The sequence below is a fragment of the Pipistrellus kuhlii genome, unplaced genomic scaffold (assembly GCF_014108245.1).
Source record: "Pipistrellus kuhlii isolate mPipKuh1 unplaced genomic scaffold, mPipKuh1.p scaffold_m20_p_3, whole genome shotgun sequence".
Lineage (NCBI taxonomy): Eukaryota > Metazoa > Chordata > Mammalia > Chiroptera > Vespertilionidae > Pipistrellus > Pipistrellus kuhlii.
The window spans coordinates 60,263,685-60,284,840 of record NW_023425529.1 but is presented as its reverse complement, the minus strand read 5'-3'; the positions used below and the strand labels follow the sequence as shown (position 1 = coordinate 60,284,840).

Genomic DNA, 21,156 nt, shown 5'->3' with positions numbered 1-21,156 from the left:
TAACACATATTTTGTATGCTATATGTATTATATACTGCATTGTCATAAAAAATAAGCTACAGGAAAGAAAATGTTATTAAGAAAAATCATGAAAAAATAAATTTAAGCACTGTACATATTTATTTAAAAATCCACGTGAAATTCAAATCAATGTTGTTTAAGGGTCAACTGTGTTATTATAGATAAACATATTTATAAAGTGCCTGGGTAAATCAATGGAGGTACCAGTATCTATATTACAAAAGGCCGGAGGCTGTAATGCCGTAACGCCCGGTCACTAGGAGGTGCACTGATGGGTCTCACAGCGTGGCGAGAGTCATTCGGGGTCCCACCAGCACAGCGGGTCTAGGTCTTGCACAATTTCAGGCACTGGGCCTCTAGTAACTCTTAATAGAGAAGTGTTCCTAAAAGCTTCCTTATAAACCAAATTATTTTAACTCAAATATCTGATGTACTCATAAAGCACATTATCAAAGGGTCCCCACTAAAGCTTTTTTCCCCTCGCATTCATAGTGAAAAATGTAAGTCCTACTTTATAGAAAAATTCTTTCTGTAATATAAATCATCTCATTTTACCGACATCCTAAGTTTTTAATATTCTGTATTTTCTTAAAGAGCAAACATCTAGTTTTAAAAACATATAATTATATATTTGAGAATAAAGTTGAAAAGACTTTATGTAACAGTAAGATAGCAGCAAACGATCAAAAGCTGAAATTTGTCTTACCCTCTTTAACCACCTCTATGAGGCACACACTTAATTTGTCAAGCCTACTGATACCACTTATGGTTACAATACTCTGGGCGGTGGTTCTTAATTCTGTTACATGTCAGTGAGAGCTAAAGAGGGAATGTTTATGGACTTCTTAGAGAATCTGATGAAAACTATGAATCCACTCACTCCCAAGAAAACTGCTCTGTGTTTGGACATTCTCATTTAATCTTTGTAACAACCCTGTAAAGTAGGTAATTATCCCTATTTTACAGTTGTGAACTTAAGATTTAAATAATACAGTGACATCAAAGGTGAGATAATTGAGTCAGGTGCTACAGTGGATGAAAGCCTGTCCAACTCCTCAGTGCTTTTTCTGTTGCTCAATGCTGCCTATTCTAGAACATACACACATTCTTAACCTGGCCCTCCTCTACTTAGACACTATTTCTGGATGCCAATTCATCTCCCAAAATATTCTCAGGGTAGGCACAAGGTAATGAGGATCAAAGTAAACAGTACATTTCCCATCTTACTCCCTCAAACACTGAGTTACAGCACCACTACTTCTAATTCCAATGACTTAATCTTCCAAACCACAGGGGTATTAACAAAATTAGCAATCTTATTAGTTCAAGACTGGCATCTGTCATTTGCACCTGAGGCTAGCTTATTTTGCCCATCTTATCAAAAATCTTGGCGGATAATTTTTTTAAATCTCTACTTTAAAAAATCAAAATAGAATTACAGGAGAGAAATAATAGGAACAAATTATATCTCCCAAATGAAAGTATTTTAATAACTTATTTTCATTTCTATTTTTTTAAAATATATTTTATTGATTTTTTTACAGAGAGGATGGGAGAGAGATAGAGAGCTAGAAACGTCGATGAGAGAGAAACATTGACCAGCTGCCTCTTGCACACCCGCTACCGGGGATGTGCCCGCAACCAACGTACATACCCCTGACCGGAATCGAACCTGGGACCCTTCAGTCCACAGACCGATGCTCTACCACTGAGCCAAACCGGCTTCAGCTCTATTTTTTGTTGTTGTTAGCCAGATCACTTGTTGTGCTTGCTAACCACTGACAAAGCAAAATACCTAAATTAGCCTAGTAACTGAATTGTGGACTAATAGTTTCCTGATTTTATCTGACATCTTTAAAGTTCAGCCAATTTTCATTAGTGTGTGTGTGTGTGTGTGTGTGTGTAATTGAATGGTAATGTTATTTTTGCTATATTCACTAACACTGTTTCAGGCTAAAGTATCTATCACCATGTTCAGACTTAAGAAAGGATTCAGGCAGATAATTTATAAAATTAGTCCTTTGTAGCAAGGCAATAAAAATGAGCTATCAGAAAACTAAGCTAGACTGCTACAAGGGCAATCATATTATAGTATTAAAATGTAAAAAATAATAATATGTTATACACCTTAAATTTACACAATGTTATATGTCAAATACATTTAAATTTTTTAGAAAACTAAGCTGGGTGCTTGAATGCCTCAACATTTCTTGTTCTTAGCTTCTAAGAAGAGTCACTATAATCAGTTTAGAGTCCAAGTAAATACCTTGCAAAAAGGACTCAAAAAGTCACTTCAAAGAAGTAGCTTAAAACACAAAGCAGAAAATGGCAGTCAGATATATTATAGAATACTTCTATATTGAAAATTCAAAGCCACAATTCAGAAAAACCCATTTGTTAGAAAAAGACTTCAACTATTGTATTTTATAAAAATTTTATAGATGATCTGGCTGAATCAACAGTGATGTGGCTTCCAGGAACTATATGGAAGATATTTCACATATTCAAACATTAATCTTACAAACAAGGAAACCAAGATTCCTACACCAGAGACTATGATGCCAACTACTAGAACCTGAATGCCAAGTGTTGCTACAGAAACTAAGAGGAGGGGAGGAAAAAGTAGACTTAGCTTAAAAAAAAAAATGGTACACATTATTTTTGTGGGACCTTGGAAATCTAATTCAAATCTTACGTTTCCTCATTTGCCAAACTGTCAGGATACCATCTGCGCAGCCAAATTTACAGCAAGCACTGTTTTGCTAATCAAATAACAGGCACCTACCCTACACTTGGAGGCAGACAGGTGGAATTCCAGTTAGTATTCTAAAAAGGAAAATGACAGAAGGCATTTAAATTAGAGTTTGTAATTTTTAAACACCATCAATAAGGGAAAAAAAGGCACATCTAGAGAAAAGAAAGCAATCACCCAAGAGCACAGACACAGACACATATCAAAGACAAGAGATGGTTATAATCAAAACTAGAGGCCCAGCGAGCGGTATCGTATGAGACCCAGACCAGCCATGCCAAAATGGATGCCGGACCCAAAGTCAAGTCCCCGCCCACCGCACACGCCTTGCCAGGCACGCAGCCTTCCGGCGACTAGTCTTTGGTGGTTCCACCATCACGCCGTCATGACCACAGGCCTTTTAAATATACAGATAGACCGCACAAGATTTAAGAATACATAAAGGCTAATCCTCGCGGGTGTGGCTCAGTTGGTTGAGAGCTGCCTGTGCACTGAAAGATCACAGGTTCAATTCCAGGTTAGGGCACATGCCCAGGTTGCCTGCTGGACCACCAGTAGGGGGCGTGCAGGAGGCAATTGATAGATGTTTCTTATTAATATTTCTCTCCTCCCTTCCCCTTTCTCTCAAATCAATAAAAACAGGTGCTCTTCCTCCTGGGAGCACACCCATGCTTTTTCCTTTCCCTCTCCATTTCCCTTTCTTGCCCTCTCCCATCAAATCAAATCAATAAAAACATTTAAAAAATAAAAATAAAGTATAAAAAATTATATTAAAAAATACGTAAAGTCAAGAAAGCTAACTAACAGTTAAAGTATCTTACTCATCTTACATTCCCCAGCTAGCACTATGTTTGATATATAACAGGTATTAAATAAACAATTCTTGAATTTAATTGCGTAGATTCAGCAGTATTGCTTTGAATAAATTACAGAGAAAAGGCAGTAACTCCCTCATTCCAATCATCTTTCTTGCCTCTGCCAATTTTATCAAAGCCCCAAATCAGCAGGGAGATCACATCAGAGAGCTTGAGGACTCTATATAACAGGAGTGGGAAATGTCCAGCCCGCAAAACCATTTGTCCTGGCCATGCCAAGGCATTAGGGGTGAGTTAAATGTTTGACCAAATACAGCAGGCTAATTTTTAAGTTGATAATTTTGTATGGCCTGTGAATATTATAAATATCCAAATAGCCCTTGGCAGAAAAAAGTTCCCCCATCCCTGCTTAATAAGATTAAGCTTCTGCTGAAACCGGTTTGGCTCAGTGGTAGAGCGTTGGTCTGCGGACTGGAAGGTCCCAGGTTCGATTCCGGTCAAGGGCATGTACATTGGTTGCGGACACATCCCCGGTAGAGGGTGTGCAAGAGGCAGCTGGTCGATGTTTCTCTCTCATCGACGTTTCTAGCTCTCTATCTATCTCCCTTCCTCTCTGTAAAAGAATCAAAATAAATTAAAAAAAAAGATTAAGCTTCCTAGGCCAGGTAAAGGATTTTGAGTCCTCAGAGAGCTCACATACAAGATTACTTCACAATTATCAGTAACTTAGGAGAAGCTGTGCAAAAGGCAGCAGTACTAAAGCACTAAAGCGCAGCAAATATCACAATTTTCAAAAAGGAAGTGAATTTCCAGAAATGTCAACTCCAACAGAAAAGTCAATTCTAGCCAAAACTCGATAATGAATATATTTTTCTATATTTTAAAAAATTACAATTTTAAAATGTAGTTATCCCTCAGAGACAGAATGAGTTCTCAAAATAATTCATGCCAAATTCCATTCTCTTTTTGAAATGGAAGAAACCAACACACATTAAGCACCACCTATTTATTCGACAACAAACATTTATTAAACAAACATGTGCAAGGCACTGTGGCAGGAGCTTTACATATGATGGCTCTCTATTTAATCCGCTTAAAAATCCCATGTGTGAGATTCTCTCTTTTCATAAAAAAAGAGCCAACTTACAAAGTTTAGAATAACCAAGATCATGGTGGCTAAGGAAAAGCCAAATTCAAACCAAAGTCCCATTAGGAGGCCATACGTTTTTATCACAACATATGGCCTCCTAATGCAGAAACACAGTGTATCTTGTCTTCTGCAAGAATTTGGCAGAGCATCTTGTGATCCCCTGGGGCAAGATTAATGTAGCCAGGGCAAAAAAGCTAGATCTATAATGCTTGGAACAACCATTTTGTTCTAAAGGTTTTATATCCAGTAGGTAGTAGCCCAAGTCTTAAGTTGTTTTTTGCTTCCATTATCATTAATATGTACAACATTCCATTAGTATTTCTCACTCAAGGGAAAAAAAGACTATGGGTCATGCATAGCCTAAGAAAGCCCCACCCTAAGCTTCTGAAAGTCTAAAGAAAACTACACTTCTAGTCACACATCACTGGAATACAATGAGACTTGCTGCAGAGCTCTGTACTTGGCCCTCTCTCCAGCCTTTCAAAGTCTTTATTAATGAATGACCTGGCCAGAAATTAAAGAAAAATCTTTGGGTGTCAAAGTTAAAATGAGTATAGCTAATGCAGACAATAGGGACCACGCCTTATTCTTCTTTACATGCCCAGGACTCAATCAACTGCCTGACCCCAAAATCAATGTTTTTGAACTATAGAATAAAAATTGAAAAGGACATAAGAGATTTTAATCACTGACACAAATCTATCACAGTCAAATTTAATGGGTCAAATACATTAGGGACAAAAAGCAACTACAAAATCCAAGAAAATATAATTTAAGGGATGTATTGGTAACACTTTTTTAAGTAAATAAGACTAAAATAGCAAGCCCAATAATTTCTGGTATGACAAAAAGATAGAATCTTTCTACTTCAGTATTAGAAAAGGATTCTCAGCAGGGGAGGTGATAGCCTGCACTATTCTGCTCAGTTCAAACCACCACTGCAGCCGAAACCGGTTTGGCTCAGTGGATAGAGCTCCAGTCTGCAGACTGAAGGATCCCAGGTTCAATTCCGGTCAAGGGCATGTACCTTGGTTGCGGGCACATCCCCATTGGGGTTTGTGCAAGAGGCAGCTGATCAATGATTCTCTCTCACTGATGTTTAAATCTCTATCCCTCTCTTCCTCTGTCAAAAATCAATAAAATATGTTTTAAAAACATATAAAATAAAATTAAAATTAAAAAATAAAAAGAAACCACCACTGCAATCATTTCTGCAGCTCAAGGCATCACATTTTAAAGAAAAGAGGACAGCCCAGCCAGCAGCATGGTTCAGTGGTTGAGCGTCAACCTATGAACCAGGAGGGCATGTAAAGAAGAATAAGGCATGGTCCCTATCGTCTGAATTAGCTACTCATTTTAACTTTGATTCCTGGTCAGAGCACATGCCCAGGTTGCAGGCTTGATCCTTAGTGTGGGGTGTGCAGGAGGCAGCCAATCAATGTTCCTCTCTCTCTCCTCTCTCTCCTCTCTCCTCCCTCTCTCTCCTCTCTCTCTCTCTCTCTCTCTCTCTCTCTCTCTCTCTCTCTCTCTCTCTCTCCCCCCTTCCTCTCTGAAATCAATAAAATAATAAAAATAAAAAAGACAATGAGTAAATACATAGTGAGAGTCTAGAAAAGTTGTCAAAATAGTGAAATGAGAAGCATTTGAGATCTTGCTCCCTGGTACATGTTGCCAGTTTGACTAAAATAAATTCATTAAAATTCTCCAAAAAAACAAACAAAAAAATAGTGAAATGATTTAAAATATCAAAGGAAATCCAGTTAAAGAAACCTGAGCTATTTATCCAAAAGATGACAAGACTCAAGATGTGACAGCTATCTTTAACTATCAAAAGGGATGTCCTGTGCTACCAAGATGCAGTAGCAGAACTAGGACTGGAGACTACAGGAAAACAGATTTTGGCTTTACACACAGAAAAACTTATTGGAAATTAGACCTATCTAAAAATGAAACAGGTCACCTCTGCGCATAGTTTTACACTTTCTATGTCAGTTTATCACTCCTTCAAGACAAAAGTAGACAATCAGTTGACTGAATTAGACAAGAGACTGAAACAGAGAACCATAAATTATCTTAGATTCCTCAGTCCTATAATTCTTTGAAATATGAATGCATGAGAGTGTACTTTTCAAAACAAGTATTTTACAAAGATAGGTAGTATGTTGTTTTGTTTACAAGAAAAAAGGGAAACTTCCTATCATATCTACTGATGCATGGCCTCTCCATTACGAAATTAAAAGCTTACAAGGATGTGTTTTATGGATCACACTGAAGTCAAATTTCTCTGAAAAACATTATTAGAATCAGATGAGATGAATTGATATCTAAGAGATTAGGTATAATTCTGTTTCCATACATTGGAATACAACAAAATCCTCAATTCAATAATATAATCCAGATATTGTAATGAGTTATATAAACACCAAAATCAGGACTGCTATGCTTTGATACTGGAGATCTACCATAATTTCATCCCCTCCTGCGTAGATTGCACAGGACAGTGTAGATCCCTGGGATTTGGTAAGGAGAATGTGCCTAGACATGGGCAGGGGCTCTTCCTGGAGTTGAGTTGGATGTGAGTGGACCTCCTATGGACAGTCTCCAGCAGTGTTTTTTCTCAGATATTTAAAAATCTCTAGCCTGCTTTTAGCTTTAATGGTATTTTTGAATGTATAAGGAAAGTGTAAGTTTTAGGTGGAAGGGCTAAATTCTGTTTTTTAAAATATATTTTTTATTTCAGAGGAAGGGAGAGAGGAAGATAGAAACATCAATGAGAGAGAGAACCATTGATCAGCTGCCTCCTGCATGCCCCTACTGGGTATTGAAGTTCGATTCCAATCAAGGGCACAACCGTGGCATGTGCCCTTGACTGGAATCGAACTTCCTCCAGACCCCAGGCCGACATTCTATCCATTGAGCCATACCAGCTAGGGCATCTTTATTTTTCTTTTTCTTTTTTAATTGAGAGCTAAGACGGCCGGAGGTCCTGGTTTGATTCCTGGTCAGGGCACATGCCCCGGTTCTGGGCTCGGTCCTCACTGTGGAGCATGAAGGAGGAATAATTCTCTTTCATTATTGATGTTTCTATCTCTCCATCTCCCTCCTTCTCCAAAATCAATAAAAATATATTTTAAAAAATAACTAAAAATTGAGAGCTCAGTTGCAATGGTTTTCTCTTTTCTCTTAGCACTAAAGGGGTGGTTTACCAATATCCAGAGGCAGTGTGACTTAATTGCTCAAAATCTGAAATCAGACCTGGGTTCAAATTTCAGCTTGGGCAGCATGATTTGTGGCAATGTGATGACTAGCAAATTACTCAACTTAATCAAGCCTGTTTCCTCACCTGTAAAATGGGGCTAACAAAACTATCCACCTCAGCCCTAGCCAGTTTGGGTCAGTGGATAGAAGCTCAGCCTGCGGACTGAAAGGTCCTGAGTTCGATTCCAGTCCAGGGGAAATGACCAGGTTGTGGGCTCAGTCCCCAGAATGGGGCTTGCAGGAGGTAGCCCATCAATAATTCTCTCATCATTGATGTTTCTATCTATCTCTCCCTCTCTTTTCCTCCCTGAAATCATTAAAAATATATGAAATCATTAAAAACAACTATCCAGCTCATAGGCCTGATGAAAAAAAACACACCAAACCTTAATATTAGCTATTGCTATTTTACCTAAATGATTTTCTAAACTTTCAAGATTACCCTACAAATCTCACTAGTAGCACTCAAAAATAACAATCCACTATTAAAATTATGTAAGTCGTCTTGTACAAGGATGTACGGAAAAAGGAGTTTCCTGACACTAACTTTTTCAGATATTATGCTTTACACAGGAATAAAAATAGAACTGGAATTAGAACTGGAACATATTTATAAATTCTAGACTCGGTACTTTAATAATAGAACCAAGCATCAAATGTCACAATAATAAGAACATTGTGAATTCTATTAATAGTGTCTATGTTCTTATACATTCCACAATCATTAATTAAGACCTATTGTGCAATCTGGGGCAGTAAAAATGATGAAGAACTTACACTAAGACCAGGTCCGAATCGCTTTTAGGTGTACTTGTCCTGACAACCCTATGAACTAGATAGATACCACATTATGGCCACTTTAAAGGATGAAGACACTTAGGCCAAGATAGATTAACTTAACTTGCCCAAGATCACACAACTAGTTAAATGGATGGAGGCTCAAAAGTTCGCTAGCGTTTATTGCCTCTGACTACACTGATCAAGTCAGATTAGTTGGATTTTTTTTTTCCCCCTTAACACGTGCAGCCTGGTTTCTTTGGGGGAGAGGGAGACAGCCTACAACTGCTTCAAAGGGCTGGTTTCCCTCCCAATCCATGGTTACATTCTAACACTCTTCTGAGGAACCACAATGTAACTAAAGAAGAAAGCCGGCTCTCTCCATCAGAAACAAAGAAAACAAGACAGTATTCGCAGGACGTTTCCATGTGAATGTGGGTCGTCCTCGCAGAATTCGGCTGACCCCACCGGTCACAACCACGCAGGCGGTAATGGAGCTGCTGAACCCACACCGGCAGGCGAGCGGTCCTTTCAAAACCCCTCCAGAGATGACAGTTTTGCCCATCAGCACCTTTCTTGCAGACAGGACACAATTGAACTTGCATAAACACTTAGTCATTAGTAAGCGGCTGAAGTTACAAGTCACCACCTAGTTCGCAAAATCAAATCCGCAGCGACATTCCTGATTCCGAAATTAACAAATTCCGAAAGAAACAACAAAAAAGACGGAGGTGACATTTGGTGGCTAGTAACGTGAAGGCACCTAAGGGCCCAACAAGCGGAAGTAAAACGAAAGGGGAAAAACTAGCCCCAGGATGGGGACTCCACCACCTGCGCAGCGGGTGGGTCGCTCGGGACTTTTTGGGGCCCTTCCCCGCCCCTCCCCACAGCCTGTATCTTCCAGTCTACAGGCTGCCAGGGCCCCGGGCGGCCCCCCAGGGCGAATTCGAGAGGGCCACTCCGAGGCGGAGGGCACAGGCCTGAGATCCGTGAGCCCCGCGCCGGGAGAGCCCGCGGCGGCCGAGTCCCCGGGGCCCCGGAGGGGTCAGGGCCCGGCGCCGCCTCCCGCCCCCGGGGCCGCACCTGCAGCGTGGTGATGTGCTTGTCGTTGAACTTGTTCTCGCAGTAGCGCAGCACCAGCGACGTCTTCCCCACGCAGCCTTCCCCCAGCAGCACCACCTTGAACGAGTAGGCTCGGCCCGCCGCCGCCCCGCCGCCGGCCGCAGCCATCCCGTCCGCTCCCCGGCCCCCGGGCCCTAGAGCAGCGCCGAGCTCCGCCGCCGCCGCCGCCGCAGCGGCGCCCTCACAGCCGCGGGCCGCAGGCCCCTCCGTGCCGGCCCGCCCCGGGCGCCGTCTCCTAGCCCGTCTCCTGCGGCGAGGCCTGGAGGGGCCGAGGGAAAGTCCGGGAATGAAGGGCCCCCTGCCACCACGTCAGGCACCAGAAGCAAGGAGAAGAGCGCTCCCTCTCCGCCTCCCTCTAATGGCGTCTCCTTCCTCCTACGTCACACCCCGGGTCACGTGACCGCGCGGCCGCGGGCGGCGCCTGAACTCGGCCCCAGGAGGACGCGCCGGGGTGGGCGGGGCCGGCGGGGGAGGGAGGGCTGAGGTGCTGTCTGTGCAGAGCCGGGCTGTCTGCGGGCCACGCGAGTCTGCCTTCTGTGGGAACTGGGGCAGCCGGGAATGAGCTTAGGTGGAATGCTGAAGTGCAGGACGTTGTCGTTCTTTTTTTTAAAAATATATATATATTTTTAAATATATTTTATTGATTTTTTTGCAGAGAGGAAAGGAGAGGGATAGAGAGCTAGAAACATCAATGATAAACATTGACCAGCTACCTCCTGCGATGTGCCCGCAACCAAGGTACATGCTCTTGACCGGAACCGAACCCGGGACCCTTGAGTCCGCAGGCCGACACTCTATACACTGAGCCAATATTTCTTTGTTGATTTCAGAGAGGAAGGGAGAGAGAGAAAAAACATCAATGATGAAAGAGAATCACTGACTGGCTGCCTCATGCACACCCCCCTACCAGGGATCCAGCCCATAATCCAGGTATGTGCCTCTGGCTTGAATCGAACCCGGGACCCTTCAGTCCGCAAGCCAACGATCTATCCACTGAGCAAAACCGGCCGGGGAAGACGTTGTTGTTCCCGCTCAGAGAATGTTCACAAAGCTAACGCGCCGGAAGCCAAACTGCCAAGGTGCCCTTCAGTATCTTAACAGTATTTTTCTGTGGGACTCCAGAGCATAACGATTGGATTTCTCTTAGTTCCCCAGGCCCCCAAGTCTCCTCTCTTTCAGGTCTCAGTTTAAACCAGAAAGGCTTCCCAGACCACCCATCCTTCTCCCTCTGGCCTTTCTCTTCCCCTCTCCTCCCCCTACTCCACAGGTTAGGTATTTCATAACACAGATACACCTTCTTCCGCAGTGTTTGCCACACTTCATGGAAATTACTTTGCCGAGTGTTTGTCTGCCCTTGTCAGGCTGCAAATGTGCTAAGGACAAGAACTGTGGAAGACGTGCCCCCTTTTGAATTTCTGACTCAAGAGTACCAAGCACATACTTGGCATTTTATAAATATTTGGGTGCTTGGTGATGGCTTATTTTTCTTCATCTGCCTCCCCTTTCTTTCATGAAATACACTCTTTCAAGAAACCATACTGATGTTTTCTGAAAACTTGCAACTAGAAATCTGGTGTCGGTTAGGTAAACATTCCCCTACACACACACACACACACACACACACACACACACACCCGCCACACACACACTCTTTTTCCACTTTAAACCAGATAGTCCATTCATTCATTCAAATTTTTGAAGATATCCACCATGTGCCAGGCCCTGTGCTGAACAAGATACACATTTTAGCAGGGAAGGTAGACACAGTCAATTATACAATAAGTTGCTTTCATCTTGATAAAGTGGTCCAGAATAATTTGCAAACTCATATGGGGACACAACCAGAGTAACTTAGGCAAGAAGGGAGAAGAGGTTCGAAGCAGGCAGAACAGTATGTCCAACAGCCTTGAGGTAGGAAGGAACAAGCATTTAAAGTTAAGCAATACAAGAATGCAGAGAGGAAGGGAAAACACATCAGATAAGGAAAGCAAAGAAGCCAGGGGTCAATACTGAGAGGGCCTTTTAGCAAATGAAGAGTTTTAATCAAGGGGGCTGACAATTATATTTGACTTTTAAAAGATCACTCTGACTGTACTGTAATTTGGAAAATGGATTAAGAAGGATAATATTACTTAGACTTATTTAGAGTAATTATGTCTTTTATTAATATCCTCATGATGATATCGGAGGATACATTCTCTACTTCTATCTGTATTCATCCTTTCAGGGCCTCTGCATATTCATGAATACTTTCAGAATTAGAAAGAGACTTTGTTTTGAAGGGACACCTTCTACTATCCCTTCTGAATTCTTATTCATATTGCACTGGAATCTGTCTCCACCTATAATTAACTGTTCCTAATTCAACCTACACACTCTGTATCTAATCTCTATTCTTAATGAAATATCTCCATATGTATGAAGAAAGCTATGTGATCCTCCTTTAAGCCTTCTCTTTTAGTAAATTCTTTCAACCACTGTTCAAATGATATGGATCCCAGATCACTTAATAGCTTGATTTTTTTTAATAAATCTTTATTGTTCAGATTATTACAAATGTGATCCTCTTCCCCCCCTCAATTGCTCCCCTTCACCAGGTTCCCACCCCACCCTCTGTCCTTTCCCCATCTCCCATTGTCCTCATCCATAGGTGCACAGTTTTTGTTCAGTCTCTTCCCACACCCCCACTCTCCTTCCATACCTCTGATTCTATTATATTCACCAGTTATTGTTCATCAGATTTTTTAATTCCCTTGGTTTTTAGATTCACTTGTTGATAGTTACGTATTTGTTGTTCATAATTTTTATCTTTATCTTCTTCCTCTTCATAAATAACCCCCTTCAGCAATTCATATACAGTAATTCTGGTTTGGCAGTGATGAACTTTTTTAGCTTTTTTTTATTGGTGAAGCTCTTTATCTGTCCTTCGATTCTGAGTGATAGCTTTGCTGGGTAGAGTATTTTTGGCTGTAGGTTCTTGTTATTCATCACCTTGAATATTTCTTGCCATTCCCGTCTGGTCTGCATGGTTTCTGTTGAGAAATCAGCTGACAATCGTATGGATGCTTCTTTATAGGTAACTACCTGCTTTTCTCTTGCTGCTTTTAGTATTCTCTCTTTGTCTTTTGCTCTTGGAACTTTAATTATGTCTTGGTGTGGTCCTCCTTGGATTCCTTTTGTTTGGGGTTCTGTGGGCTTCCTGGACTTGTAAATCTATTTCTTTCACCAGGTGGGGGAAGCTTTCTGTCACTATTTCATCCAGTATTCTTTCGGTATCTTGCTCTCTCTCTTCTTCTGGAATCCCCATAATTCTGATGTTGGTTCGCTTGAAATTGTCCCAGAGGTTTCTTACACTATCTTCAACTTTCTGGATTCTCTTATCTTCTTGCTTCTGCAGAAGAGTGTCCTCTGGCTCTTTGTGTTCTAAATCTTTGTCTTGATTCTTGCGATCTTCCAGTCTGTTTTTAGGACTCTGTGTAATATTTTTTATTTCAGACAATGTTTTCTTCATTTCTAGTTGATTCCTTATTATTTCTAGTTGCTCCCTTTTCATATCCTCATAGGTCTCGTTTATTTTATTGGCCTTTTTTAGGATATTGTTGAATAACCTTACAACTGTAGTTTTGAATTCAATGTCCCATCTTTTCTCGTCCTCCATCTCCTTCCTTTGTGTCCTTCCTCTTGTCTGCATTTTAGTTGTTTCCCTGATTTGATGGAATAGTTTTGTGTGCTAGGTGTTCTGGTAGAGCCCAGTAGCACAGCCTTCCCAGTTACCTGCGGTGGACAGTCTTGCTGTAGCCCTTTGTGGGCTGTGTGTGCAGTCTTGTTGTTAAGCCTTGCTTATTGTTGGTATCACTGGGAAGCGTTGATCTCCAAGCCAACTGGCTGTGAGGATCAGCAGTGTCTCAGCTAGGAGGGGTTCAGTACTCTGCTTGGATAGGGCAGGGTCTCGGGGTGGCACAGACAATCTTTGGTTCCGTCAGTCTCGCCTTAGAAAAGTCCTGTTCGCAGAGAGTTTCTGAAGATTGGTTGCAGGTGCGCACACCTATTTGATAAAGGTGCAGACAAGCTTTGGATTCTGGCAAGTCCCTCCTTAGAGAAAGCCAGCCTCTGGGAGAGTTTCTGTGCTCAGCCACAGAGGGGACGGAGTCTCCGGTTGGTGCAGACAAACTTTGTTTTCCCTTCGGCTCCTCCCCAAGTCCTGAAGTAATGGCCTCTAGCTTCACACACCTCTGAGAGATCTCTGCCCACTGCCTGACAGTCTGGCCTCTCCCTGTCTGGGGCGTCTATCAGAGCAATAGGCTGATTCTGTTTTCCTCTCGAACAAGAAAGCCAGCCAAGCGTTAGCTGTCTGCTCTCTCTGCGCGCCAGGAGTAAGCCAGTAGCGAACTCAGCCTGGCCCGCCCTCTCTGCGCCCAGAGTAAGCCAGCGCCTTTTCGCACGCACAGTTCTCTGTACCTTCAGAGTTCCTGAGGTTCAGCGTGCCTTCTCTCTCCTTCCCAGATGGAAGAGCCTCCTCTCAGCTAGCTGTCTGGCGCTTTAGAGCAATGCCTCCCCTTTTTTCCAGTTTTAAATTCAAATTTGTTGTGGTAGGCTGCATTTGGGTGTCTACCCTATTCCGCCATCTTGGTTTCTCTAATAGCTTGATTCTTATAGAATCTACATGCTGTACTTTGCACTTATCACTGAATCAAAAACAATTAAACTTGCCGGGACCAGTTTGGCTCAGTGGATAGAGCGTCGGCCTGCGGACTGAAAGGTCCTGGATTCGATTCCGGGAAAGGGCATGTACCTTGGTTGTGGGCACATCCCCAGTGGGGGGTATGCAAGAGGCAGCTGATAGATGCTTCTCTCATCGATGTTTCTAACTCTCTATCCCTCTCTCTTCCTTTCTGTGAAAAATCAATAAAATATATTTTAAAAAAACAACAATTAAACTTTTTCATTGCAAAATAATTTTTTATAGATAAAATAGTCTTTCAGATTTAGCTTACATTGGGATTTAAGGAAAGTATTGCAGATGTTCATGGATTGTGCCTTTCCAGTGAAGCTCAGTTGATTGAGCATTGTTCCATGCACCAGGAGGTCGCTGGTTTTATTTCTAGTCAGGGTGGGTTGTACGCTCCATCCCGGTATGGGGGTGTGCAGAAGTCAGCCAATCGATGTTTTTATATATCTCTTCCTCTCCATTTCTCTCTCTGAAATCAATAAAAACATTTTTTTAAGTATCATTTTAAACAAATGTTCATGGATTGCAATATGTCAGTTTGGCCTAGTTTTGAGTAGAGTGCGTAAATATAGATGTAAGTTGTGGCAGGTTGATAATGCCCACTCCACTCCCCCTGCCAAAGATATCAAGTCCTATATCTGGTGCCCAGAGATGTTATCTTATTAGGAAAAGGGTCTTTTCTGATAGGATTTAATGAATGATTTTGATATTGGGAGGTTATCTTGGATTATCTGGGTGGCCCCTGCATGTGATCACAAATACTATTCAGCCTGGATGAGGAGCCTGTGGTGGTTTACAGGCCAGCAATGCACCTCCCCCACCCCCCACTCCCCAGCAACCCAAGCAGAGGCCCTGGTAGCTGGAATTTACTTACCTTCTACAATTGAAACTTTGTAGCCTAGAGCAGTGCCAAGCCTTCTGCTTGCTCTGTGGCTGATACCATTTCTGTTTGGAGTTATCTTCTATAATTGAAACTTTATATCCTTGAATGGAGGCTTAAGTCAGCTAGGGCAGGCAGAAAGCTTGGCTTCTTCCAAGCCTCCCTCCTGTTCTCAGTGGCTGCAGCCATCTTGGTTAGGGTTAATTTGCATACTCACTCTGATTGGCTGGTGGGTTGGCTTGTGGGTATAGTGGAGGTATGGCCAATTTTCATATTACTCTTTTATTAGATAAGATTTTTTTTTTTGTCTTCATTTTTTAAATTTTATTTTTGTAGTCTCGGTAGTAATGTCCCTACTTTAATTTCTGATTTTAGTAATTTGAATATTCTTTTTCTCCCCCTTAATCTTTTTTTTTTTAACTCAATCTTTATTGTTCATATTATTACAAAGGTTCCTCATTTCTTCCCCCCTCCACCAGGTTCCCACCCGACCCTCCACCCCCTTCCCATCCCCCATTGTCCTCATCCATAGGTGCACAGTTTATGTTCAGTCTCTTCCTCCCTCCAATTCCCCGATAGTAAATCCCTTTTCAGATAGTAAATCAGTTACTTAGCATTTTCTCATATCAATAATACCTCCACATGCCCAATGATACACTTCTCACAAAAAAACATTTCCAAATAGGTCAACCAGCCTCATCCAGGCCCCACCCAAGGCACTCACAGATCAACACCCCAGCCATATACTAACTCAACACATCCAGATCTAAGCCTTCATCACTTGATTCAGCAGACCCTCAAGTTCCCGCAAAAGTTTCCAGCCATGTCTGAGAGGCAGCTGTGGGGGAGGGGCAGGCGAGGAGCGAGCTGTTCCGGGCCTGGCTGCTCTGGGCCTGGCCTCTGTTGCTCTGGTTCGTTCCACAACCAGCTGCTCCGGGTCTGGCCTCTGCTGCTCCCGACCTAGTTGCTCTGGACTTGGCTGTTGCTGCTCCAGGCCTGGCCGCACCACACCCGGCTGCTCCGGGCCTGGCCGCTCCCAGCCTGGCAACCGCTGCTCCGGGCCTGGCCGCTCCCAGCCTGCCAGCTGCTGCTCCGGGCCTGGCCGCTCCCAGCCTGCCAGCTGCTGCTCCGGGCCTGGCTGCACCAGACCCGGCTGCTTCGGGCCTGGCCACTCCCAGCCTGGCAGCCGCTGCTCTGGGCCTGGCCGCTCTCAGCCTGGCAGCTGCTGCTCTGGGCCTGGCCGCACCCGACCCGACTGCTCTGGGCCCAGCTGCTCCGGGCCCGGCCGCTCCGAGTCTGGCTGCTCCCGGCCTGGATGCTTTGGGCTTGGCTTCTGCTGTTCTGGGCCTGGCTGCTCCCAACCCGGCTGCTCTGGGCCCGGCTTCTCCGGGCCCGGCCACTCCGGGTCTGGGTGTTCCTGGACTGGCCACCCTGGGCTTGGCCGCCTCCGCCTCAGGCCTGGCTGCCACTGCCCCAGGTCTGGCTGCTCCAGTGCTGGCTGTTGATGCTCTGGTTCTGGCCACTGCTGCTCTGGGTCCTGGCCGCTGCTGCTCCGGGTCCGGCTGCCACTGCCTTGTGCCTGGCCACTCTAGGCCTGGCCGCCGCTGTTCCAACATTCTGTCCCTTTTTCTTTTTTTTCTTTTTTTTTTTAAAAAACGCATTTATGTTGCAATGTTGGCTGGTGAGTTGAGTTCTGACTTAATCTTTGATCTTTCAAGATCTTCTTTGTATTCTTTCTTAAGTAATTTCACTATCTTTTGCTCTCACTCGATTTCTCCGCATTGAGAACTTCTTTGGCCTCTTCCTCCCTGTCCTGGGAGCTCAGCAGGTTGGCCTGTGGCACCGCTTTGTTCTCCGCGGGCTCCTGCGCTGCCTCAGCCTGTTGCCGGGGTTGGTGCTGCCCAGGAAGCAGCCCCTGTCCTTGGCTCCGTTGCCCGCGCTCAGCGGTCGAAGGCTCAGGGGCACCCTCCCCCTGGGGGCCCCGTCGCCCGGCTCCTTGCTGGTGTCCGGCTGGCCGGTGTCCGGCAGGGGCTCCTGTTCCTTGTCGCGTTCCTCCAGTCTGGAGCTTTCTTTCTCCCTCCCGCTAGGGGAGTCCAGGATCAGAGTCAACAGACTGTCCTCTGCACGCAGTGTGCGCGACTCCGGGGGCTCCGCTTTTCGAAGCTCCCCCAGGACTCCACCTCACAGCCCCGTCTTCCTCTGCCCGAGCCTGGGTCCCCAGGGACTGGCCCAGACCTGGAGTTCGGGGCGGTCCGGACTGAGGCTCAGCGCCACCGGAGGCTTTGTTTCTTCCTGCTAGGGTAATCCAGCATCAGAGTCAACATTCAGTCCTCTGCGTACAGTGTGCGCATGACTCCTGGGGCCCCGCCTTTCGCTGCTCCCCGGGGATTCTGCCTCAAAGCCCCGTCTCCCCCTGCCGGAGCCTGGGTCCCCAGGGTCTGGCCCATTACTGGGGCTCAGCGCTGCCGGTTCGGGGGGTTCAGCCCAGGCTGGGGGTTTTATTTCCTTCCTGCTAGGGAACGCCAGGCAGCACCCAGCCCTCTCCTCCTCTCTGGCTGCGACCTCTCTGCGCGCACGTGCATGTGGGTGTGCAGCATGTCTCCGTACCTTAGGCTTTTTTTCAGCTCCTCTGATTTTCCTTCGGGTTTTCTCCCTCCTTCCTATTGTAGAGTTTTCAGTCAGTCGACTACCTGTAGCTCTGGGCAATGTCCACTCTACATTTTAGTTGTATTCCATTGAAATTGTTGTGTGCTGCTGTGGTTAGATGTCTACCCGAGCAGCCATCTTGTTGATTCTCCTAGATAAGAATTTTTCTTTGCTGTTCTGATTGGGCTTTCTGCTTTCATATATTCCAAATCGCTGATTTGATTCTCTGCTTCATCTATTTTACTGTTGTTTTCTTGTAATTCTTCATTTTAGTTAGTGTATCATTCATTTCTGACTGGTTTATTTTTTGTTTTCTATCTCTTTATTTAAGTTCTTACTAAGTTTATCTACTCTTCCCCTAAGTTGACTGAGTATCTTATAACTAGTGTTTTGAATTCTGCATCTGGTAAATTGCTTATTTCCATTTTGTTTAATTCTTTTTCTAGAGTTTGTTCTGTTGTTTCATTTGTGACCTTTTTTTGTTTCCTCATTTTAATAACCTCCCTATGTTTGTTTCTATGTATTAGGTAGAGCATCTATGTCTCCTGGTCTTGATAAAGTGGCCTTGTGTAGTAGGTGTCCTGTAGGGCCTAGTGGTGAAGCCTCCGGAGTCACCTGAGTTGGATGCTCCAGGTGCATCACCCCTCTTCATGGGGGCTGAGTGCACCCTCCTATTGTAGTTGAGCCTTAATTACTGTTGGCACATCAATGGGAGGTATTGACATTCCCCCCCCTCCCCAGGTCAATCAGCTGCAAGGATTGGCCATGACTGCCATGGAGAATCCACTCTGTAGACTCTAGAGTAGGGGTGTCGAACTCAATCAGAGAAGGGGCCAAAATCTAAAATCCAGCCTAAATTGCGGGCCAAATGGTTTACTGAACAGTCATAAACTGTCATTGTGATGGAAACACAGCGGAGTGCAGTGATGACAGCGCGGTGTGGGCCACATTGCAAGGCCTGGAGGGACGGATTTGGCCCGCGGGCCTTGTGTTTGACACATGTGCTCTAGAGGCTAATTCCATGGACTAGGACTGCTGAGTCAGCGCCTACCTCTTGTTGAGGTAGTTGGATGGTGCTTTAATCTAATCTAAGGTGTGCTGGATCTGGGGTCTTCCACAATATGTAGGCCGAGGTCAGCTACTGCCTATGCCCTGCCCAGGGCAACCAGCATGAGCCATAGAGTGACTTGCAAATGGCTGCTACTTATGCTGGGCTTGGAGGTATCCAGGAAAAGGCCATGCTACAACCAAGATCAGCTGTTATCAGTGCCAAGTGTGGGAACATTTAGTAAGAATACGGGGTACACAGAGGCCAGATGCTGTTTGTTTGAGAGATTTAGGAAAGTCCAGAGTATAACACAAGTAGGGCTCTTCGGTTGGGTGGGACAAGGGTCTCAGGGAATCACCAGGGTGGGGAAAACAATGTTAGCCATTTTGATGGAGACTGAGATATGCTGACTCTGTAGGGGGAGGGCTCAACAAAGGAACAATGGCCTCTGCTAGCACTGCTATCTGGGAGAAAGTTGCCCCTCCAGCCCTTGTCCTGATGCCAGATTATTCAGTCCCTCCCATATGTTCCTACCACTCTTTCACCTGGTGCCCCAGTGCTGGAACTCAGAGCAAGTGAGTCCAAGTAAGTTCATGCCCAGGTCCTGTAAGAACTCCCTGTACTCCAGCAACCTTCAGTCTCACTCAACCATAGTCCCTACAGGCTTTCACAGCCAGAAGCTATGGGAACTTCTTTCAGCACTGGAACCTGGGCTAAGCGGGCCTGCTGTGAGACTGAGAACTCTTTCTCCACATGGGGGACCTCCACAGCAAAGACCTCCCTTTCAATTCTCAACTGCCACACATGGGTGTGGGACCAGCCCTCCCACCTGCCAACCACCACACCCGGGTGTGGGCTCAGCTAGCTCCACATCTCCATACCTTCCACCAGTTTTGATGCAGCCTCCTCTTCACATCTCCAGCCATAGCACCTCCATTCAATTAGATCTCAGGGAGCTCTGAATAATGGTTGTTGTATAGTTCATTTGTAATTCCAATGTGGTATGGGAGCACCCCATTCACCTATTCCACCACACTGACCGGAAGCTCTATAATAGCCATGTTTGATACTATACTGGCATCCACACTTTGTTCTCCTTTCAGAGGTAAGATATCCACTCTCTCCTTTGCCAATGGATAAGCCATAGCTTCCAGCTGGTTGTGATCGCATCTCCCTGTGGTTCTTACCAGCTTCACTATTCCTGCATGTCAAGCAATAGTTCAAATGCTTCTTGCCGGCAAACAAAACTGAACTGTAATTGTGAGCATTGGCCACAAAGGGGCATAAGCAGCTCAATGAAATTTACGAGGTTGGCCAGTGAACATTCAAGACTGTCCAGTGTGGCTCAGGTGTGGCTCAGTTGGTCAGAGTGTCATCCAGTACACCGAAAGTTTGGGGGTTCGGTTCCCCCAAACAGTCAGGGCACATATCCAGGTTGCATGTTCAATCCCGACCCTCAATTGGGGCATGTGCGGAAGGCAGTCAATTGATGTTTCTCTCATATCATTGTTTCTCTCTCTCCCTTCCCCTCTCTCTAAGAATCAATGAAAATTTCTTTCAGTGAGGATTTAGATGATAGATAGATAGATAGATACATAGATAGATGGTAGATATATAGGTAGATAGGTAGATAGGTAGGTAGGAAGGTAGGGAGGTTGGTAGATAGATAGATAGATAGATAGATAAGACTGGAACTCAGAAGTCCCTCAACATGAAACAAAGAGAAACCATTGGGAGATTTTCTGCACAGTTGTAGAAAACAAGAAAATTCCAAGAAACATGTGGGTTAGGGGAGGGAGAAAGAGACAGTTCCCACACTATTCATTCCCAAAGTGCAATGTTAAATAAAAGTGTCAAAGAATAAATTTAAGCCAAGCTTCCAGAGTCTCAGAATTTATCAATTTCTCCTAAAATATATATAATCTCAAAATTTAAAGGTGAGAACAAGTGAAGAAGCA

The 21,156-nt window shown here is 44.3% G+C and overlaps 1 protein-coding gene across 1 annotated transcript in view; it reads right to left on the bottom strand.

Annotated features, from left to right (window-relative positions):
• RAB21 (RAB21, member RAS oncogene family) overlaps positions 1 to 10,291 on the bottom strand; it is a 36,554-nt gene extending 26,263 nt beyond the window's left edge. Inside the window, exon 1 of the mRNA XM_036454566.2 lies at positions 9,857 to 10,291. Coding sequence (XP_036310459.1) covers positions 9,857 to 10,003 — 147 coding nt within the window. The 5' untranslated portion in view covers positions 10,004 to 10,291. The remainder of the gene's footprint in view (positions 1 to 9,856) is intronic.
• Between the last annotated feature and the right edge of the window lie 10,865 nt (positions 10,292 to 21,156).